General features: G+C 39.2%; 1 protein-coding gene and 1 pseudogene across 2 annotated transcripts in view; one reads left to right on the forward strand and one right to left on the reverse strand.

Annotated features, from left to right (window-relative positions):
- Positions 1-21,280, reverse strand: part of THSD7A (thrombospondin type 1 domain containing 7A) — a 486,579-nt gene that overhangs the window by 103,999 nt on the left and 361,300 nt on the right. For both annotated transcript variants that reach the window (XM_056118708.1, XM_056118707.1), the window contains exons 8-9: positions 14,317-14,551; positions 4,927-5,042 (exon numbers count right to left, since the gene is read on the reverse strand). In XM_056118708.1, coding sequence (XP_055974683.1) covers positions 4,927-5,042; positions 14,317-14,551 — 351 coding nt within the window. The remainder of the gene's footprint in view (positions 1-4,926; positions 5,043-14,316; positions 14,552-21,280) is intronic.
- LOC130027818 (ADP-ribosylation factor 1-like) lies at positions 9,413-10,060 on the forward strand (annotated as a pseudogene).

The following is a 21,280-nucleotide window of genomic DNA, read 5'->3' on the forward strand; positions in this document are numbered from 1 at the left end:
ACTATGCACTTTATTTTATTATTTACTGAAAGTTATGCCAAGCATATTACAGTTACTTGAAAAATCTCTGTAGCATTAAAAATGGAATTACTAATTAAATTAATATGTGTGATGCTTAATGACACATTGAACTTTAAAATAATTATCAATAAACTTATAAGCCAATCTCAAGTAAATAACTAGAAATTTATATCAGTGCATTTTCATTCATATAACCTTCTTTCCCTCACAGTGATGCTTGATTAAACTTCTGAGAGGCTGCTTCCAACATTTAAATGGCTAGATAGTGACCATATTTAAATTTTCACTCCCTTTCTAGAAGATCTGAAAGATAGTAGAAACCAGACAACAAAGAGCATACTAAAAGTTGGACCACAGTTAACAAATGAATGAACTCTTCAGCAGGTATTAGCTTGCTTGCAACAATAGTTTATAGATTTAATAAGCAAAGCTTGATGAGCTAAAGCATTTTGCCTAATATTATATTATTTCCAAATGAAGATCTAAACATGAGAATAATTTACTTGATTTATTTTCTTATGAATTACTATCCTAGAACCAACTGAATGTTTTAATTTTATTTCCTTAAAATACTTTTGACTCTGCCACTTTTATTTTAAAATATTTTACTCAATAGAAGAAAATATCCACTTTCACATTTTTTCACTTTGAGACGTTCCACTTAAAATGCAAATTCTATTCAATTATACTTATAAATACATCTACATATTTTAGGAAATTATTAGTAAATGGCTTTATCTCACACAAGCCCCCAAATATGAAAGTGAAAAAAAATGAAAACTAATCTTGTAATCTCCCAGAACGACCACCAACCGGGAGCTCTTTGGCACTACTGTTGCAACATGGGAAGATGCCATTGTTGACAACATTGATGAGGGATACGATCGACTGGTTCAGAACCTCCATGATTGTGCGGGGAACGCCAAGAGAGAAATAGCCACAAAAAAACTGTCTTCGAAAACTCTTGAGCTTATTCACCAAAGTGGCGTGGTGCATGCCTCAGGCAACCACAAGCAAACATTCAAGCTCGCAAAGCACTGCAGAAAAGCTATAAAGGAAGACCTCAAAGAGAGAAGAGCAGCAGTGCTGGTAGATGCTGCAGAAGCCGGGAAAAGGATTTATAACACCCGCCTGTCCTTCGCCAACTACAAGACCAAGATGACTGCCCTCCGACGTCCTGATGGATCTCTCACATCTTCCAGAAGAGCAATGGAGAAGATTATCCATGACTTCTACTCAGATCTCTTTGATAGCCACGTCTACCTGCCCACATACCAAATTCCGCAGGATGGATATGGCATTCCCAAGGTTCTCCCTTCCGAAATCTGACATGCCATTTTGTCGGTAAAGAAACAAACAGCACCTGCCCCAGACAACGTAAGATCTGAACACCTGAAGAACCTGCCATCAGTACTCATCAATATACTGGCTTGGCTCTTCACACGCTACCTGTCTGAATGCAAGGTTCCATCCCAGTAGAAAATGATCAGGGCTGTACTACTGTACAAGAAGGGAGACACCCACGACATTGGCAACTATCGCCCTATCTGCCTATTGTCTGTCATCTACAAGCTGTTCACTCAAGTCATCCTGAATAGGATTGGCAGAACACTAGATGAAGGACAACCATGTGAGCAAGCTGGGTTCCAAAAAGGATTCAGAACGACTGACCATATCCACACGATAACCAAGCTCATTGAGGTTTCTCAAGAGTTCAAGATGCCATTTTGTCTAATGTTCATTGATTTAAAGAAGGTCTTTGATTCTGTTGAGACGGAAGTGGTCACTGAAGCTCTAGCCAATCAGAGCATTCAAACTTAATACATCAGGATCCTCTGTGAGCTGTATTATGGATTCACTACCAGGATATCACCATTCTACAAAGAAGTGATCATCGATGTCAAGAGAGGGGATTGGCAGGGTGATACCATTTCACCAAAACTCTTCAGTGCCACCCTCAAGAATGTCATTTGACGACTGGAATGGGAAGGAATGGGAATAAAAATAGATGGTCGGCAACTACACCACCTTTGCTTTGCTGATGATATCATTCTAATAACACCAAACATTAGCCAAGTGGCACAAATGCTGGCCAACTTCAACGATGAGTGTGGAAAGGTCGGACTACAGCTGAATCTCATGAAGACAATGTTTATGAAAAACAGTCTCATTCCTGACGTTCCATTTGCTCTCAACAGAATGACAATCTCCGAATGCAACAGGTATGTGTACCTAGGTCGACTAGTCAATATGACAAATGACCTGGCACCTGAGGAGGAAGAGAGCAGCTTGGAACACCTTCAAGAGTGTTGAAGAAATAGCTAAGAGGATGAAGAACCTCCGGCTCTGGGTACATCTCTTTGATTCTACTGTTGTTCCTACATTAACATAAGCCTCAGAGACGTTGGGTTCTACAAAAACAGCATGAGAATGCTATTTGGGTCTCCCAAAGAGGAATTGAAAGAGCTATGCTTGGAGTAGCACGTTTTACTCAAATGAGAGAAAGAATCCAGAGCTCTGACCTCCACTGACAATCAAGAAACAGGGACGCTGTCTCATTTGCCAAGGCGTCGAAAATCAGATGGGCTGGATTCATAATGAGATTTGGAGACTACCACTGGACTAGAGCCATTACCAATTGGATTCCATGGGACGTCAAAAGACAGTGTGGCTGTCCACCTACAAGATGGTCAGACTTCTTCAAGACCCTGAACGATCGGTTTGAGGTTCTTCATGTTCCTAGAATGAACAGATGCCACTGGGCTACACTAGCACGCTACAGGGACGAATGGAGACATTACTGGCACCCGTTCAAGCAAATCGATGAGTAACGGGAAGTCAAGTGATCAAGTGAATCTTGTAAGCATATTAATTTGATGTAGCGATGAATTATACTTATCATATAAATATTATCTATAATAAATTAATAATTCTATTGATGGAAAACACATGATTAACTCTGAAAAAAATCATAGGATGCAAAAATAATAGGAGGCAAGAAAATTTTGAAAAATTCATTAGACAATAACATTGTCTTGAAAGACTGGAGTGATAGGACAGTAGGTAGGGTGATTGCCTAGCATGCAGCCAACCTGGGTTTTACCTGCAGCATTCCATATGGTCTCCTGAGCTCTGTCAGAACTGATTTCTAAATGCAGAGCCAGGAATAAGCCCTGAACACTTTGGAAAATAACAATGCTTTTATTAGTAAATTTAATGCTATTCATAATTTTAAACTTATTTTTTAATTTATTTTGCTCCAAAGTCTGTTGAGATGCTTTAAAGTCCTTATAAATAAAAAATATTTTATTCAGTTTGTGGCTGATTTTACTTGAAACTTCAAGGATAATTAAAACAAAATAAAGAAAGAACATGCTTCACTGATATAAAATATCACAAAAGTAAATCATTATTAAATTTATAACCTCACATATCTATTGATATTAAAATGATTTTAGCACACATCAAAATATATTAATATACATTAATTAATCATTAATCAATCAATCAATTAATTAATGATGTCATAGTACTGTAGCACTGTCCTCCCACTGTTCATCAATTTGCTCGAGCAGGTCTAGTAACATCTCCATTGTGCGACTTGTTGTTATTTTGTTTGGCATATTGAATACATCGTGTGTAGCTTGCCAGGCTTTGCTGTGCGGGCAAGATACTCTTGGTAGCTTGCTGGACTCTCTGAGAGGGGTGGAGGAATAGAACCTGGGTCTGTCGGGATGGCCGCATGCAAGGCAAACACCCTACCACTGTGTTATCGCTCCAGCCTAAATAATATCATATTTTGAAAGAATTTAAGTTTTGGCAATTTAAGATAGCTATCAAAGTTGATTATTAATTCAATCTTAGTAAAAGTTAAGAAGCACAGATAAAATAAAAGTAGTTATAAAATCTGTTGGGAAAGTAAAAACAAAAGGGGGGGTGAAGCTGTTACACTTGTGACTTTGAGAGAAAATTTGCTGTTATTGCAAAAGTCGCCTGGAGGATGTTTGTATCTTTTCCAGTAATAATGAGAAAGAATCCTATCCTGGGGTTAAATAATAAATTACCAAAGAATCTTCCATCAAAATAAAGGGTCTTTATAAATAAAAAAGGCCATCTTTACCCAAAAAACGCCAACATCAACAACCACAAATACCAAATGGTACATATTTTCATCTTGTAAATCCTTCACAGCATGTTAAGTGTTGGCATAATTACAACTTGGCTATTTATCTTTTTCCTTTGTTCTTGTCCTTAGGGTTTGAGTAGAATTTATAATAAATCTGGTCCTATGGCTTTATGTAGTTAAAAACTGTGAGTATTGATAAGAACAAAGAATTCTTTTTGAAGTATAAAAGAAGAGTTATGCTTTCTTTTAGAATTAGTGATAAAAGAAACAGTGCTGAAACAATGCAGTCCAGAATCTTTTAACTTTGCTCTTGATCATTTAGCTGCTTTGTTTTGTTCTGCTTTGGGGAATCCCAGGTAGTGCTCAAGTGGTCTAGAGGCCACATATGGTAACACGTGGCTCATTGCTGCTTGGGTGTGCGGTGTTGGGGTTTCCAAGGACACACCCCAGAAGAGTTGGGGTGAACCAGGTGTTGCCAGGTATTGACCCCCAAGGCCTCCACACATGTCAAACAGGTTCTCCTGCCCTTCCAGAGATACCTGGACCTTGTGCCATTTAGCTTTAAGTTGGTTTTGATCTGAAATTCATTTGCTCGGCACATTTCCAAATATTTTTGGTTAGTTGTATTGTTTCCTAGAAGAAAACCAGTGTTACTGCCAAAACAAGGTTATACAGCTCTGTGTAAAATTCCTAATCAAGTAATTCTCAATCAGAAAAACATGGCAGTCCCGGTGAGTGTTTTCTCTGAATAATTTTTAGAACAATGCCTAGTATTTTACCTTCTTTACACGAAGAGGGGCATGGTGTCCAGTCACTATATGGAGTCACAACACAGTCTTTCCTACAAGGAAGGAGACAGGGTCTCACTGTTTCAGGCCGGAGGCTCTCAGGACATCTAGAAAAATTCAGATAAAATTCATAGACCTTGATAAGCACCCAGAAAACAAGATATTTTCAATTTTCAGAATTTTTATTGCAGATATATCTAAGTAGTCATCAATTTTTATTAGTCACCCTCTAGAATTTTTTTTTTTGTTACCTTTGGACACTAAGTATGAAACTAAGTTAAACATTTCTTTCTTTCATTATTTTTTTTTGGCTTTTTGGGTCACACCCAGTGATGCTCAGGAGTTACTCCTGGCTCTGCACTCAGGAATCACTCCTCACGGTGATGGAGGACCATATGGGATACCGGGGATTGAATCCAGGTTGGTCGTGTGCAAGGCAAACATCCTACCCACTGTACTATCCCTCCGCCCCTAAGTTAAACATTTCTAACCAAATCTCAATTAAGCATCTTTAACAAGATGAATTAATTCAAAGGTAACAATAATAGTGCTATCTACAGAAGCATGCAATGATTATAGAATAATCTCTCCATTAAGTATATGTTGTCTGATACAACTTATAAGACATTTATGAAAATCCAGTTTGACAAAGACAGAACTCAATTCTATATCTCTGTAAAACAGACTTATTGATGATTACATAATTCATACTCTAATTGTTTGGAAAAATATTGCACATAGTGACAGGAAATATATAATGCAGTATATACTATATACTGCACATGTAAAAGAATTCACAACTATTTTATAATATATAAGAAATAAAAATTCTAAAACATATCACTTCACTTAATCACTTAATCCCCGTTATTCATCGATTTATTCAAGCGGGTGCCAGTAACGTCTCCATTCATCCCGGTTGCGTGCTAGCGTAGCCCAATGGTATCTGTTTGTTTTAGGAACATGTAGAGCCTCAAACCGATCATTTAGGGTCTTGACGAAGAAGTCTGACCATCTTATAGGTGGGCGTCCACGTGATCTTTTGATGTCTCGTGGAATCCAATCAGTAATGGCTCTAGTCCAGCGGTTGTCTGTAAACCTCATTACATGTCCAGCCCATCTGATTTTTGATGTCTTGGCAAATGAGACAGCGTCTCTGATTCTTGAGCGTTGACGAAGATCAGAACTCCGGATTCTATCTCTCATTTGAGTGAATCGTGATATTCCAAGCATAGTTCTTTCGATTCCTCTTTGAGAGACCCGAATAGTGTTCTCATCCTGTTTTCGTAGGGTCCAGGTCTCTGAGGCATATGTTAATGCAGGAAGAATAGTGGAATCAAAGAGATGTGCTCGTAGTTGGAGGTTCTTTGTCCTTTTAGTTATTTCTTCAATGCTCTTGAAGGCATTCCAAGCCGCTCTCTTCCTCCTGCGTAACTCAGGTGCCAGGTCATTCATCATGTTGATTTCTCGACCTAAGTATATATAACTGTTGCATTCGGAGATGGTGGTTCCGTTGAGAGCGAATGGAGCGTCAGGAACAAGGCTGTTTCTCATAAACATTGTCTTCGTAAGATTCAGCTGTAGTCCAACCTTTCCACACTCACGGTCAAAGTCCGCAAGCATTTGTGCCGCTTGGTTGATGTTTGGTGTTATTAGAACGATGTCATCAGCAAAGCAGAGGTGGTGTAGTTGCCGACCATCTATCTTCACTCCCATGTTTTCCCATTCTAGTCGTCGCATGATGTTCTCGAGGGTGGCACTGAAGAGTTTTGGTGAAATGGTATCACCCTGCCGAACCCCTCTCTTGATATGGATGATTACTTCTTTGTAGAATGGCGAGATCTTGGTAGTGAATCCGCAATAGAGCTCACGAAGGATCCTGATGTATTGAGTTTGTACGCCCTGATTGGCTAGGGCTTCCATGACCGCTTCCGTCTCAACAGAATCAAAGGCCTTCTTTAAATCAATGAACGTTAGACAGAGCGGCATCTTGAACTCCCGAGATACCTCAATGAGCTTGGTTATTGTGTGGATATGGTCGATGGTACTGAATCCTTTTCGGAATCCAGCTTGTTCACATGGTTGTCCTTCATCTAGTGTTCTGCTAATCCTATTCAGGATGACTCGAGTGAATAGTTTGTAGATGACAGACAATAGGCAGATTGGGCGATAGTTGCCAATGTCGTGGATGTCTCCTTTCTTGTATAGTAGTACAGTCTTGCTGGTTTTCCATTGGGATGGAACCTTGCATTCAGACAGGTAGCGTGTGAAGAGTCGAGCTAATGTATTGATGAGTACTGATGGTAAGTTCTTCAGGTGTTCAGGTCTGATCTTGTCTGGGCCAGGTGCTTTTTGTTTCTTTACCGACGAGATGGCATGTTGGATTTCGGAAGGGAGAACATTGGGAACGACATATCCATCATGTGGTATGTGGTATGTGGGCAAGTGGATGTGGCTATTAAAGAGATCTGAGTAGAATTCATGAATAATCTTCTCCATTGCCCTTCTGGAAGATGTGATAGATCCATCATGATGTCGGAGGGCAGTCATCTTGGTTTTGTAGTTGGTGAAGGACAGGCGGGCATTACGAATGTTTTTCCCAGCTTCTGCTGCATCTACCAGTACTGCTGCTCTCCTGTTTTTGAGGTCATCCTTGATGGCTTTTCTGCACTGTTTTGCCAGTTCGGACGTTTGCTTGTGGTTGCCTGAGGCACGTGCCACGCCACGTTGGCGAATAAGTTCAAGAGTGTTTTCTAAGAAAGACGGTTTTTTGTGGTTATCTCTCTCTTGGCATTCCTTGCACAATCATGGAGGTGCTGAATCATTCGATCGTATTCCTCATCAATGTTGTCAATGACGGCATCTTCCCATGTTGCTGCAACAGAGCCAAAGAGTTCCCAGTTGGTGGTTGTTCTGGGAGTCTTCTTCTTAAACCTTGCATTCTTTTCTCCTCGTTCTGTGAGGTAGAATTTTGCACGAAGAAGACGGTGGTCTGATCCCGTTTGGAATTTTGGGACAACAGCAACATCGGTTAGGCAAAACCGCCGATTGAATATGATGTGGTCTATTTCATTGTGGAACCGTCCATCGGGAGACTCCCATGTCCAACGTTTAGATTCAGCCTTTTGGAATTGTGAGTTACCATGGAAGGTTTTGGTTGACATGATGAACTCAGACAGTCTGTCACCTTGTTCGTTCCATTCCAGGCCATGGGTTCCGATGTGGAGTTCATCGACTGATCTTCTTGGTCCTATCTTGGCATTAAAATCACCGACAATGATCTTGTAGAAGGTGTGATCTTCTTTATAGATAAAACATATAAAGTATTTTAATAAGAAGTTTGCTTTTCTTCTGATTTGATTTTAGTTCTAATTTTTATCTTCCATTTTATCCTGAATAACAAATGGGATTTAAACCTTTTTGTTACAATATTGTTTGAAACAAAAAATTAATATGAATTGAATAAATGTTAATCAGCAATTGCAAAAGAAAAATCCACTATTGTACTAAAATAAAATGTAGCAAATTCATTTGCCATTTTTTTTCATGGTTCTTAGGGTCAAACCCAGGACCACATACAGATAGGTAAGCCCTCTACAACTGAGCTATATTCCTGACCAATGATTTTTTTTTTGCTTTTGGGTCACACCTGGCGATGCACAGGGGTTACTCCTGGCTCTGCACTCAGGAGTTACTCCTGGCAGTGCTCAGGGGACCATATGGGATGCTGGGAATCGAATTCAGGTCGGCCGCGTGCAAGGCAAACTCCCTACCTGCTGTGCTATCTCTCCAGACGCACCAATAATTATTTTTAATACATCAAAATATATTATATTAGGTATACAAGATACTGTATAATGAGAATACCTTAAGCTATCTTATTTTTGTAATATTGTCACTTCTTGAAAGATAATTTGAAGTAGCTGATAAATGAGATTTAAAAAATCCATCTGGGGCTGGAGAAGCTAGTATAGTGGGTAAGGTGTTTCACTTACATGTGACTGAACTGGGTTTGAAATCTGGTTTCCCCTATAGTCTCAGGAGGGTTCCTTGAGCGCAAAGTTAGGAGTAATCCCTGAGATCTGCTGAATGTGGTCCCCAAACCAAAATAAATAAACAAGAAACAAGAAATCCACCTTGCGTATATGTCTCTCAAATGTCTCTATTCTTTACATTTTCATGACATGATTGTACTATTGTAATTATCAAATGTTAACCATGGATACTCACATTGAAAGAGGATAAATACTAGGACAAATAATATATAATAATATTAAGATTCCTAAGAAATTCTCTACTGAGGTCATATAAGTCTCTGACAAGTAAGCTAAAATGCAACAATATATTTAAGCAAAGAACCAGTATAATTGGTGGGATAAGATGGAAAATTTATGAAAATCGGATTTAAAAAAAATAATCCAATGGGGTGGGAGCGAAACCAAAGCCTGGCTTGGAGCAGCAGCGGTGCAGTGGACGCCTGGGGTGAAGTTTTTTGTCTGGCCAGTGTTGCTACCACCAGCCTATGAGTATGGGGAATATCTTTGCCAACCTCTTCAACGGCCTTTCTGGCAAGAAAGAAATGCGCAGTCTCATGGTGGACCTGGATGCTGCAGGGAAGACTACCATCCTGTATAAGCTGAAGCTGGGTGAAATTGTGACCACCATTGCTACTAGAGGCTTCAATGTGGAAACTGTGGAGTACAAGAACATCAGCTTCACCGTGTAAGACGTGGGTGGCGAGGACAAGATCCAGCCTCTGTGGCGCCACTCCTTTCAGAACACACAAGGTCTGATCTTTGTGGTTGACAGTAATGACAGAGAGCGTGTGAACAAGGCCTGTGAAGAGCTCATGAGAATATTGGCTGAAGATGAGCTCAGGGATTCAGTCCTGCTCTTGTTTGCTAACAACCAGGACCTCCCCAATGCCATGAATGTGGCTGAGATCACGGACAAGCTGGGCCTGCACTCCCTGCACCACAGGAACTGGTACATTCAGGCCTCCTGTGCCACCAGTGGGGATGGGCTCTATGAGGGACTGGACTGGCTGTCCAATCAGCTCCGGAACGAGAAGTGAGGCAGCACTCCTCTCCCTTCACCCCCTCTCCGCCTTCACTCTTCTCTCATGTGGAAACCTGTGTCCTGTGGTGTGAGTGCCAAAAACTCTCCATGGTTGGTCACAGTGTGCTTCACCATGCTATAAATGTGCAGACGCAGTCTGAAACTAGGTTTTTATTTAATGTAAATAGTTTTTGTTTCCAATGAGGCAGTTTATGGTACTCCTATACAATATTACTCAGCTTTTTTAATTGTAAAAGGAGAATCAACACACTGTTAGTACTGAGAAGGGATTTTAGGCACGTGTGGCCTCCAGGAGTTCCTGTGTCTGACAGGTTCGGCGTACTTCTTTTGGGCTTCAAATCTGTGTTAGGATCCATTTTGAGGTTGGTTTTTAACCCAAACTCAGTGCATTTTTTAAAAAATAAAATTAAAATACAAGATAAGGAGAACAAGTGAACACAGAAAGGAGAAATATGCCTAGTGTAGATTCTGCAGTAAAGGCCTGACTAAGTGTGGTCCTGTTTCCTGTCGGGAACATGAGATGATCCATTCTGCATGGTCACAATAGGGTCCCTGTGTTTTACTGTTGGATCATCCCATGTCCATAGCATTTGTGCTTGTATTCGTGCTTAAATGGGGGCCTGCGGCCAGCTGCTCTTGGACCTCTCGCAGGGACCCGGGATTTCCTTTTGGTCAGCGTGGCTGGAAAGCCCCTGTCATGTTCACTCTGGGCTGGCTGGGTCTCATCAGCAGGAGTGTGTGCAGGCAGGCAGGATTGGTCACCCTGAAGCCACACCCCTTGGAGCACCCGCTACACGTGCTTTCCCTCCCTCAGCCTGCCAGGGTCAGATTTGCCATCAAAAACAACGACCTCTACTATTTTCTTTTGTATTTTGATAAACACTAAAGAAGCTGGAGCTGTTAAACTTTATTTTGGGGAAATCTCAGAAATGGTTCATTTGGTGTTGTGGCACCTCTTACTGTTTTCAAGACACAATTAGTAATAAAAAAATCCTATGGGGAAAGCTATTTTTTTATGTTGGTGCATGTGTAGGTGAAAATAAAATGCCTTATGGGGGCCAGAGCACAGTGGGTATGGTATGCTCCTAGTATGCTCCTGTTCTGGGTTTAATATCTTGCACCACATATGGTCCCATGAACCCTGCCAGCAATGATGCCTGAGTACAAAGCCAGGAGTAAACCCTGAGCTTAGCTGAGTATGACCTAGGACAAAACAAAACAAAAGACAAAATGCCTTTTACAAATTAATCAGATTTTTAGAACTGGACTATGAATTAGAACATCAAGATATTTACTCTTCTTTCCATAAATTCTTTATAAGCACTTAATGAGTTATTTAAAATGAATAACTATATATAATTTAGCTATTCATTAATTATCCCACACTTCCCCTTCTTAAAATTTGTTTATGAACCATACTTGTGGTATTCAGAAGCTTGGTGCTCTGGGAGGTCACTGCTAAAGATGTTTTGGGACCTTGAACTGTACTGGGGATCAAAGAAACTAACAGTGTTAGAGCTGATACTATAAATGATAAAAATTACAAACCTAACCTGCATTCTTTTCTGTTTGTTTGTTTGGGAGGCACGCCCAGCGGAACTCAAGACTTACTCCTGGCTATGTGTTCAGGGATCATTCCTGGCAGAGATTAGGGGACCACATAGGATACCAGAATTGAACCAATGTGGGCCATGTGCAAGGAAAATACCCTACCCATTGTACTATCATTCTGACCTAATCTTCATTCTTAACTAGGATATTTTACATGGTAAAGTTTATATTCACATATAATTTCATTCTTTTAGAACTATAGAATTGATAATTAGGCATTATTATTGAAGACCACTGCTTTTCAATGAGGCAGTTTTCTAACTTAAACAACTCTAAATTAACCAATATCTTGCTCTTCAAATTTTAGCTCTGAATAAATCAATGAAATTCCCAAAGTTATCACTGATAACCTAGCTTAGAAATATCCGCAGCATGATACTTGGCTGACTGTGGAGAGCAAAATTACTAGCAACAAAGCTGTTAAATGAACACATGAAGATAAATTATACAGCTTAGATTATATCCAATAAAATGAATTCAGACTTCCTTTGGAGACACAATTGGTTCAGTCAACATGTTTCTTTTCTCCTTTGTACTGTTTGTGTTTAGTATTTGTGGTTTAAATCAAGGAATCGATTTTTACCCAAATCTTATTCAAGGTCAAATTAAACAGATGTGATAAGAGTTGAAGTTTGTTACTTGGAGGATAGATAAGATCAATAACATTGATTTTACCATTGCACAGTAATCTGTTTTATTAAGAGGAGTTTAAAACAAGGTTTCTATTTGCATTTTATTTCAAATGCCTAGTACTGAAATGAATTCTCTTAATTTAACCTAGCACAGTTAAATTAACCTCTGAATTTAGGCTCAGGGACAGAAAAATTTATTCACTTTCGAATTCAGGAGTATTTAATTTTTCAGAATGTTAAGAGCAAAGCAAATTCATCTGATTTAACAAATCTATACTAATATATAGGTCACTGAATAAAGGCTGCAAAGGCAAAGCAAATTTTTAAATGGATTACTGTGGTGATCTAACTTGGGGCTTCAGGATATCCTTTCTACTGAAAAATTTAATGGCATCAATCCAGCAGGGTTTTTTTTTTTCACAAATAAGGCTTAGGTACACACACCCCCACTATTTAGCAAAGTATTTTATAGTTTTCTTTAGTGAGGAAAATATTAACAATATCTGATATGTAATGAACTATAAAACAGTAACAGGGTGAACATCTTAGAAACTCAGCATAAAACCCTCTAGTCTTGTGCCACAAAGGCTAGACAGGTTATAACCCCTTGTAGTAAATATTTGTATTTAACTTGTATCAATAAATCCCAAAATCCTTTAGGAGTTGGGACACCTACTGTTAGCACTATTGCATTTTATACACGGATTAATTCCATAATTCCGTGAGTTAGAGTCATCACAACCTATGTATTACTTCTTTGAAAATGTTGGTTCGGGGCTAACTATTAAGTATGTGAAATGGTTTCTCAATTAATTCAATCCTTTTAGGCATGCATTTTCTAATATGGTTCCTAATGCCAAACTACATAAGCAAATTAAGTATGTAGAAAATACCAGATGAATATAAATATATATTTATGTAAATATAAGTGTAGCTCAGTGAAACTATTATTTGTTGCTTATAGTTTTCCATCTATCAGGAACATTATTATTATTTCCCTGAAACACTAAGAAGAAACCCAAATTTTAAAGAGAAAATAATTTCAAGATTTGTTGATGCTTACATTGCTATTTCACAATTTTTTAAAAACTGACTTTGAAAACAGAATGAATAGTTAAGTAGATGCTTAAGATAACACTTAGTATTCAAATCCTTGGACATGTATTTGGAAATTCTGAGGTGATTTTTTTTAATAATGCAAAGGTGACTGATTTTATATTTTTTTTGTTTCATAAGACTAAGTGATTTAAATTTTAAAAGATTTATACAGTCTGAAACTCAAAGGATAAATTTCTTTTATTTAATCTCCTTAAAGGAATATATTATTAGCACTGATTTATTCATTTTTGCCAACACTTGATTAGCCCAGTTATGCCATATTTTGTTTTAACTTATATTTCTCAAAAAGCACACATAACACAGCATTTCTCTGCTTTTTTGGTATTCCCCTCTAGAAAACTGTTTGATTTTTTACTACATTACTTCTAACCTAACCTCAATGAGAAACTGATGCTTTTTCTATTTATTGTAACAGTCATCCTATCCCAAGGTTCTCTCTCGGAAGTAAATGGCTTACTCTCTTCACCACTGAAACATATAATTAGTTTGGCCTCAGTATTTTTGATACAGCATTTTCTAGTAGAAATAAAAGGCTGATCATAAAAGGCTACTACCCAATTAAACTAGATTGGCAGTCTCCAGAGCCTACGGGTATACAGACGGTCATGGATGACCTACACTTAGGACTTTGTGTACTGTCATTATTGATCAGCCAAGCCCAGAGCAAGCACTTCTCTCATGGCCTTATAGCTTAATAAAAACAGTGAGTGCTACTATAAAACTGAGAATAAGTCCTACGTAGAAAGAGTTTTATAGAATTTATGGATCCCAGCTATAAGTCCTTGAAGTTCTTACAACTTTATCAATCACTAAGGTTGAAAACATCTTACTCTTGAGGACAGGCATGACAAACATCAAAGTACCCCATTTTTATGAAGCCAGATCAAATCTCTTGCATGGTTGAATGAAAGTTTTTTTGTGGTCCAGCTAAAGCTCTTACTTTTTGGGTCCCACTTGGCCTACATTGACTCGCACACAGATGACTTTCCTTGTTTGCATGCCGACAGAACAAGAAGCTTCCCCATTCCAACTTGTAGTTGAGTTGAAGGACGAAACCGAGGTGTCCTCAATGCACTGGCCCCATGGACCAGTCTGCCAGTGGTACACAGTACAGGGATGATCATTGCAGCTGCGCACTTCTTGCAAAGCACTGCTATTTGGACAATGAACCCCACCTGCACAAATGGACAAGGTAACAAATTAGAAAGGGTTTCAGAAGGAATTCTTCCATTCTGTTACTCAGAAATGAATAAGGCTAACAATTATACCTACCACTCAGTTAGCATATAGCATTTAATAGCATGCTAGGGGAAAAAAAGCGTACAGATTAATTTTACTTCATTTAGCATGGTGTCAAGTTCTAGACCACGCTTCCTCGAAATGTGCCAAAGTGGTAAATGAATAATTAGAATTAAAGGAACAGTTAGTGCATGAATGATATTATAATTCTTTTTAGGACTAAGGCAGGGATTTAAAGCTGTAAAGGAAACCTCAGTGAAAGTTACTCTCCCTGCACAGAGACAGACATTTCCTCTCGTTAGATAGGAACAAACTGTGTCAACAATCTCTGCTTAGCTTACTAAAATAGCTAGTCAAATAAAAACTTTCAACAATTCACTTTTTTGTCTTCAAATTATGTTGCCTCTCTGTCTTAAAACCATATATACTGGCAATGTTTGTTATTCACCAGAGTCCATAGCTTATATTCCTCTGTGGAGAAGGCACTTGCTTCCCAGAACTCCATATGCTCCCATGAGTGTGCCAAGAGTTATCTCTGAGCACTATTGGGTATGGCCCCAAACCAAAAACCAGAAAATAAATAAAAAAGAATGTACACAGAATAAAATTGGTCTTTTCATGTCAGCTTATTATTGGATCAGCCAAAGAAATAAAAAGAGGGAAGGGGCAGATGCCCCTTAAAATTTTGGTATATTTTTCTAAAAAATTATAAACTAGGGGACTGGAGAGAAAGCTCAAGGGTCAGAACACCTGAATTGTAATCACAGGGACCCCAGTTTGATCCCCAGAAGCACACATTCCTTGAAACATACTGGGTATAATCCTGGAGTCTCTGTCATCTTCCAGCACCACTTAACACAAACAGTACCACTTCTTTGGGCCCTGCCATTGAACAGCCTGGACAGGTTGATAGAGTTTCGCTGGGGATGGCTCTTGGGGCCTCTAAGTACTGCTATATGGTATAGATTTATTTTGGGAGAATATGGAGAACTTCAAAGAAGGATATCATTATTCTCCAGATTGATTGAAAGTTACCTATAAATGATGCATATGTGATTGCTGAGTAGGAGAAAGATGGCATTGAGATTCTCGATAGGGAAAAATCCAGTGAATTTCAACCAATATTCCCCAAATTTGAAATCTTTAGTTTCAAAATTGAACTTATTTTAATGACTTTACAGTGATTAGAAATAGAGGCTTTAAAATTGAATGGTGCCATCTGCTCTTTCATACATGTACTGGAAAGAGCATGTACTAATCACAAACTCTGTATTTATTCAAATCTGTGTAAGAACAAAGAAAATAAAGTATTTATAAAGAGAAGAATGTGACTTATTGGGGCTGGAGTGAAGTACAGCGGGTAGGGCATTTGTCTTGCACATGGCCAACCAGGTTCAATTTCCAGCATGCCATATGGTCTCATGAGCACCACCGAGAGTAATTCCTGAGTGCAAAGCCAGGAGTAACCCCTTATGCATTGCATGATGTGACCCAAAAAGAAAGAAAAAAAAAGAATGTGAATTATTTTGTGACGTGAACAGAGATTAAGTGAAATGTTTATGAAAAGTGATTTTTGTCAGGTCTTCAAGCTCTTTTGCTTGTTTCTCTTTTTCTTTTTTTCTCTTAATTTTTTTTTTGCCTGTTTTTGTATCTACATAATATTATGGGCTGGAGTGGTTAGGGAGTTTGCCTTGCATGCGGCTGACCCTAGTTGGATTCCTCTGCTCCTCTCAGAGAACCCGGCAAGCTACCGAGAGTATCTTGCTCGCATGGCAAAGCCTGGCAAGCTACCCGTGACATATTCGATATGCCAAAAACAGTAACAAGTCTCACAATGGAGACGTTACTGGTGCCTGTTCAAGCAAATAGATGAACAATGGGAGGACACTGCTACAGTGCTACAATACTAAGATGTTACTAGGTCTGTGTTAGAGCATTAATTTACACATCCCAAGAAAGAGAAATGGACGCAAATTAAACTAGGATGTCATGCTTTTCATTTTTTTCTTTGTTTTTTAGGCCACACTCAGCGGTGTTCAGGGTATATTCTTAGCTCTACACTCAGGAATCTGATCCTTTGTGCACTGCCGGGTGATCCTTGAGCACAGACTCAGAAATAAATCCTGGGCACAGTTGGATGTGGCCCCCAAACAACAACAGCAAAAATTCTGTATTGAAGTAGCTTTGTATGATTCAAGTTTTTAGAGTCACTTCTATACTCATGCTCATCAAAGTTTCTATTCTTCAGCACAGTATCATATTCTGTCATGAAGAGTATCAGTGATGCAGGACTTCTTAAAAGAAATATTTCTCTATTTTCTCCAGCATTTTTAAGGATGCTGTATTTTTTTCAAAGAGCATACATTTTTAAAAGGTACATACATTATAAATATATTACAAATAAGTCTATGCTAGTGTATTTTAAGATTTACATACAATAGATAAATTCTATGAATGTAAATTTTATTAAGAGTGATGTTAGTTAAGGAAAAGATAAGGGGAGAATATGAATACTCTATCCAGCTAGAGTATCATTCAGACTCAAAGGAATGATATGGAGCTATAGGCAACAATTTATGGAATTCAGAGTTTTCAAACCAATCTTGCAAGAAGAGTTAAAGGAGTTTCTTTCTTTGGTACATCTACACAATGGAGTACTATGTAGCTGTTAGAAAAGATGAAGTCATGAAATTTACATACAAGTGGTACTACATGGAAAGTAAAATGAGTCAAAAAGAGAGGGACAGAAATAGAAAGACTGCATTCATCTGGGTAACATAAAGTAACAAAATAAGAGACTAACACCCAAGAATAGCTGAGATAGGTAACAGGAGGTTTACTCCATGGCTTGGAGGCCAGCGGCACATGCTAAGGGAAAAGGCAGCTCAGATAGAGAAGGGAGCACCAAATAAAGGGTGTTGGGAGGATCCTCCCAGGATGGGAGATGCATGATGAAAGTAGACTATAGACTGAATATGATTGTCACTCAATGCCTCTTTTGCAAACGTCAGCACCCAAAAGGAGAGAGAGAACAAAAGGAAATGCCCTGCCACAGAGGCAGGGTGGGATGGGGGTTGGGGGGTGGGAGGGATACTGGGATAAGTGGTGGTGGAGAATGAGCACTGGTGGAGGGACGGATACACGATCATTGTATAACTAAAACCCAAGCACAAAAATTTGTAAGTCTACAACTGTACCTTACAGTGTTTCACTAATAAAAATTTAAAAAAATAAAGGAGTTTCTTTAAAAAGGTAAGACAAACTCCTCAGCACCTGGTATTGAGTATGGCACTCACTCATGGTGCTTATGGATGCCCTCTATCTTCATAAGAACTAATTTTCATTTCATTTCATTTCATAATCCTGTTATTCGTCGATTGCCTCGAGCAGGCCCCAGTAACGTCTCTTTCATCCTAGCCCTGAGATTATATTCAAGGCTATTTAGGAGAATGAGACCCATCATTGTTACTGGTATTTGGCATATTTGGTATGCCACGGGGAGTTTGCCAGACTCTGCCCTGTGGGCAGGCTACATTCGATAGCCTGCAAGTTTGTCCAAAGTAGGAATAAGACAATAAGATGTCACAAAAAAAAAGTTCTGATAAGAACCGCGGCCGCGCGGTTCCAGGATCTGGATTTTATAGTCTCTGAGTCTTGGCCGCTGATGGGATTACACGGCGCCAGGGGGCCAGGTGGTGGGTGTGACCCCCGCCTACTGGAATTTGGAGGATCTAGGTGGAAGATGCTCGATTCCAATCCGAGTAGGCTTGGAGGTCTCGGCCCCGGAACCCGCGTGGCTTTGTCCCTCTGCCAGTACCTTCATGTGTGCGGAGAGTGGTCTCAGCATGGTGGTGGCTGGTCCTGGAGGTCTTCGGCTGCCGTAGCCCTGGTCGGGGCGGGGAGGAAAGCTCAACCCGCTCCCCTCCAAGGGACTCCGGGAAGGAACACCCAGGCGCGGGGGCAGAGACTGCACTGTTCTCGTCCGGGATCTGGATTTTATAGTCTCTGAGTCTTGGCCGCTGATGGGATTACACGGCGCCAGGGGGCCAGGTGGTGGGTGTGACCCCCGCCTACTGGAATTTGGAGGATCTGGGTGGAAGATGCTCGATTTATATTGGATGTTACATATCTGATCAGGTGGGCTTTTTTATATTTTTACATTCATAGAGCTAATAAATCTTTTTTTTCCATTTTGTTTTGTTCTGTTTGGGTGCCTACCTGGTGATGTTCAGGGATTACTCTGGATTTTCACTCAAGAGTCACTACTGGTGGTGGGAGCCATAAGGCATACCAGAGATTGAACCCAGGTCAACTGTGCACAAATCAAGAACCTTACCTGCTGTACTATTTCTCTGCCCCACTCCCCTAAGATTTTTATTACAATCCTTTACTTAGTAATGCAGAAAATCATACAGTAGCTATAACAAAATACTCTCTCTCACATAAAGCCAATATTCTCTTTCTTAGGAGCGATAGCATAGCGAGTAGGGCATTTGCCTTGCATGCGGCTGACCCAGGTTCAATTCCTCCGCTCCTCTCTGAGAGCCCGGCAAGATACCGAGAGTATCTCACCCGCACAGCAAAGCCTGGCAAGCTACCCGTGACGTATTTGATAAGCCCAACACAGTAAAAAGTGTCACAATGGAGACGTTATTGGACCCGCTCCAGCAAATCGATGAACAACAGGAGAACAGTGACAGTGACAGGATAAATCACATTTTGTGCTTTATAGGACTTGAGTTCCAAAATGGAGAATAAAAGTAAGTGGGGGTATAGATGGGGGCAATGAAGACTAGACGTTACATAAGGACAATAGTGGAGGGTTTGGGGCACATTAGTGTTGGTGGGGTATAGTAACTTTATACATTTAATATAAATGTTAATACTCTTGATAACCAAACTACAAAAAAGAGACAACCCTCTCTTCAGCAAAAAAAAAAAAATGCTATGTAGCTATGTGAGGATTTAACTGCAATTTAGACTCATTTATGTAGTATCAACATCAGAATAACTGCATTGAACAGCATTTCATTAGTGTCCCCTGCTACATGAAGGTGAAAACATCTGTCTCAGTTCATATCCTATCCTCCATCATATAGCTCGGTGACCCTGGCAGCTTCTGAAATGAAGGTTAGTATTTAAATAGGAACCAATCTTAAAATATACTAATTGGATGGGGAACAGTAAATGAGCACTCTCATTGCCATCCCCCGAGGCTCTAGATTTACCCAATCCTATCTCTCTCATATATGCTTGTTATAGACATTATATATGTACATTTAATACACCCTTTTTAATCATACCTTTATATTTAATGGTTAAATTAATGATCTACCACACCTCATTTCTTTTTTTAAAAAAACGTGACTTAAATGTACTTTTTTTAAAATGTTAGAATTGGCTAGCTTTTTTAAAAAAATAAGGAAAAATCTTCTACAACATCAGCATAACATGCTGAGGAACTGCAAGAGGGTTGTTAAGTTTACAGACATAAAGACCATCTATTTTCTTGCCCCAATCTACATTTAAGCCACCTCAGCAGTTTTGGTCTGCTGGCAAGATATTTGCACAGATAATCCCTAACGTAATCTTAATTATAATAATGATGTGGCAATTTCCAAAGCATGCTTAGAGTAATCAGTCATTGGCAGCATTGCCATGTTGTTTGGGGAATAATTTTATGGTAGAAAAATTAGCAGATTTAATATATAATTTATTTATTATTTATGGGATGATCTCATTTGAGACACAAGAATATTTCTGTACTAAAGATATGATAAAATGTGAATAATGAATGTATTTGAAAATTCTCTTATAAATATAACATATTTATATTAAGATAATCAGGTTTAGGGATGGAAAGTGGGGACGCAGGTATTGGAAAATGTACACTGGTTGGAAAGATGAGTGTTGGAAGACTGTATGACTGAAACCTAATCATGAACAACTTTGTAAGGGTCTATCTCACAGTGATTCAATAAAAAAACTATTTAAAAAATGATAATCAGGCTTATTCTTGTTCCAAACATAGACAGATTTTTTTAACCCGGGTATTTTGTAAATAAATATCCAAGTTCATTTAGAAATACCAATTATTATGTGAAATCTTTGTGAGAAATACAAAACGTGACTTTTCTTGATTATAGCACTAAAGACCTTACAATTCGTTGGTGGATTCAAAAGAAAAGAACCTTGTTTCAAATATTAAGTATTGAGTTCAATGTACAAAACAGATGGGAATACCACAGGAGTTAGAGATAGTTCCTGACACTCAAAAGAATCCTATAATGCAGTAGACGGAATAAGAAAAAATATAAAAGCACATTCCTGGGCATAATATGTTTAAAGAGGTCTTAAGAAGATTTAAAAGTATGATTCATTCACTTTGGGGGAATTAAAAAAAGGCCCGCCCTCTCCTCTCTGGAAAGAAAGATGGCGGCCGCACGGGAGCCTTGTGGACAGCAGGTTTGAGCCGGGGGTCGGGGGCGGCAGGGACCTCATGGGAAGGGGTCGTTCTGGTCTGTCCTTCATGCCCGACGGAGGTAACCAGTTGCCCCCCACGAGCGGCTCTCTGGCACGGCCACGACTCCAGAGCACAGAAACCTAACTTTTAATAGAAATACTTCCAGGGTTAATAAGTAAAATAGCAGAAATCCAAAACCATT

Source organism: Sorex fumeus, unplaced genomic scaffold (assembly GCF_029834395.1).
Source record: "Sorex fumeus unplaced genomic scaffold, SorFum_2.1 ptg000037l, whole genome shotgun sequence".
NCBI classification, from domain to species: Eukaryota; Metazoa; Chordata; class Mammalia; order Eulipotyphla; family Soricidae; genus Sorex; species Sorex fumeus.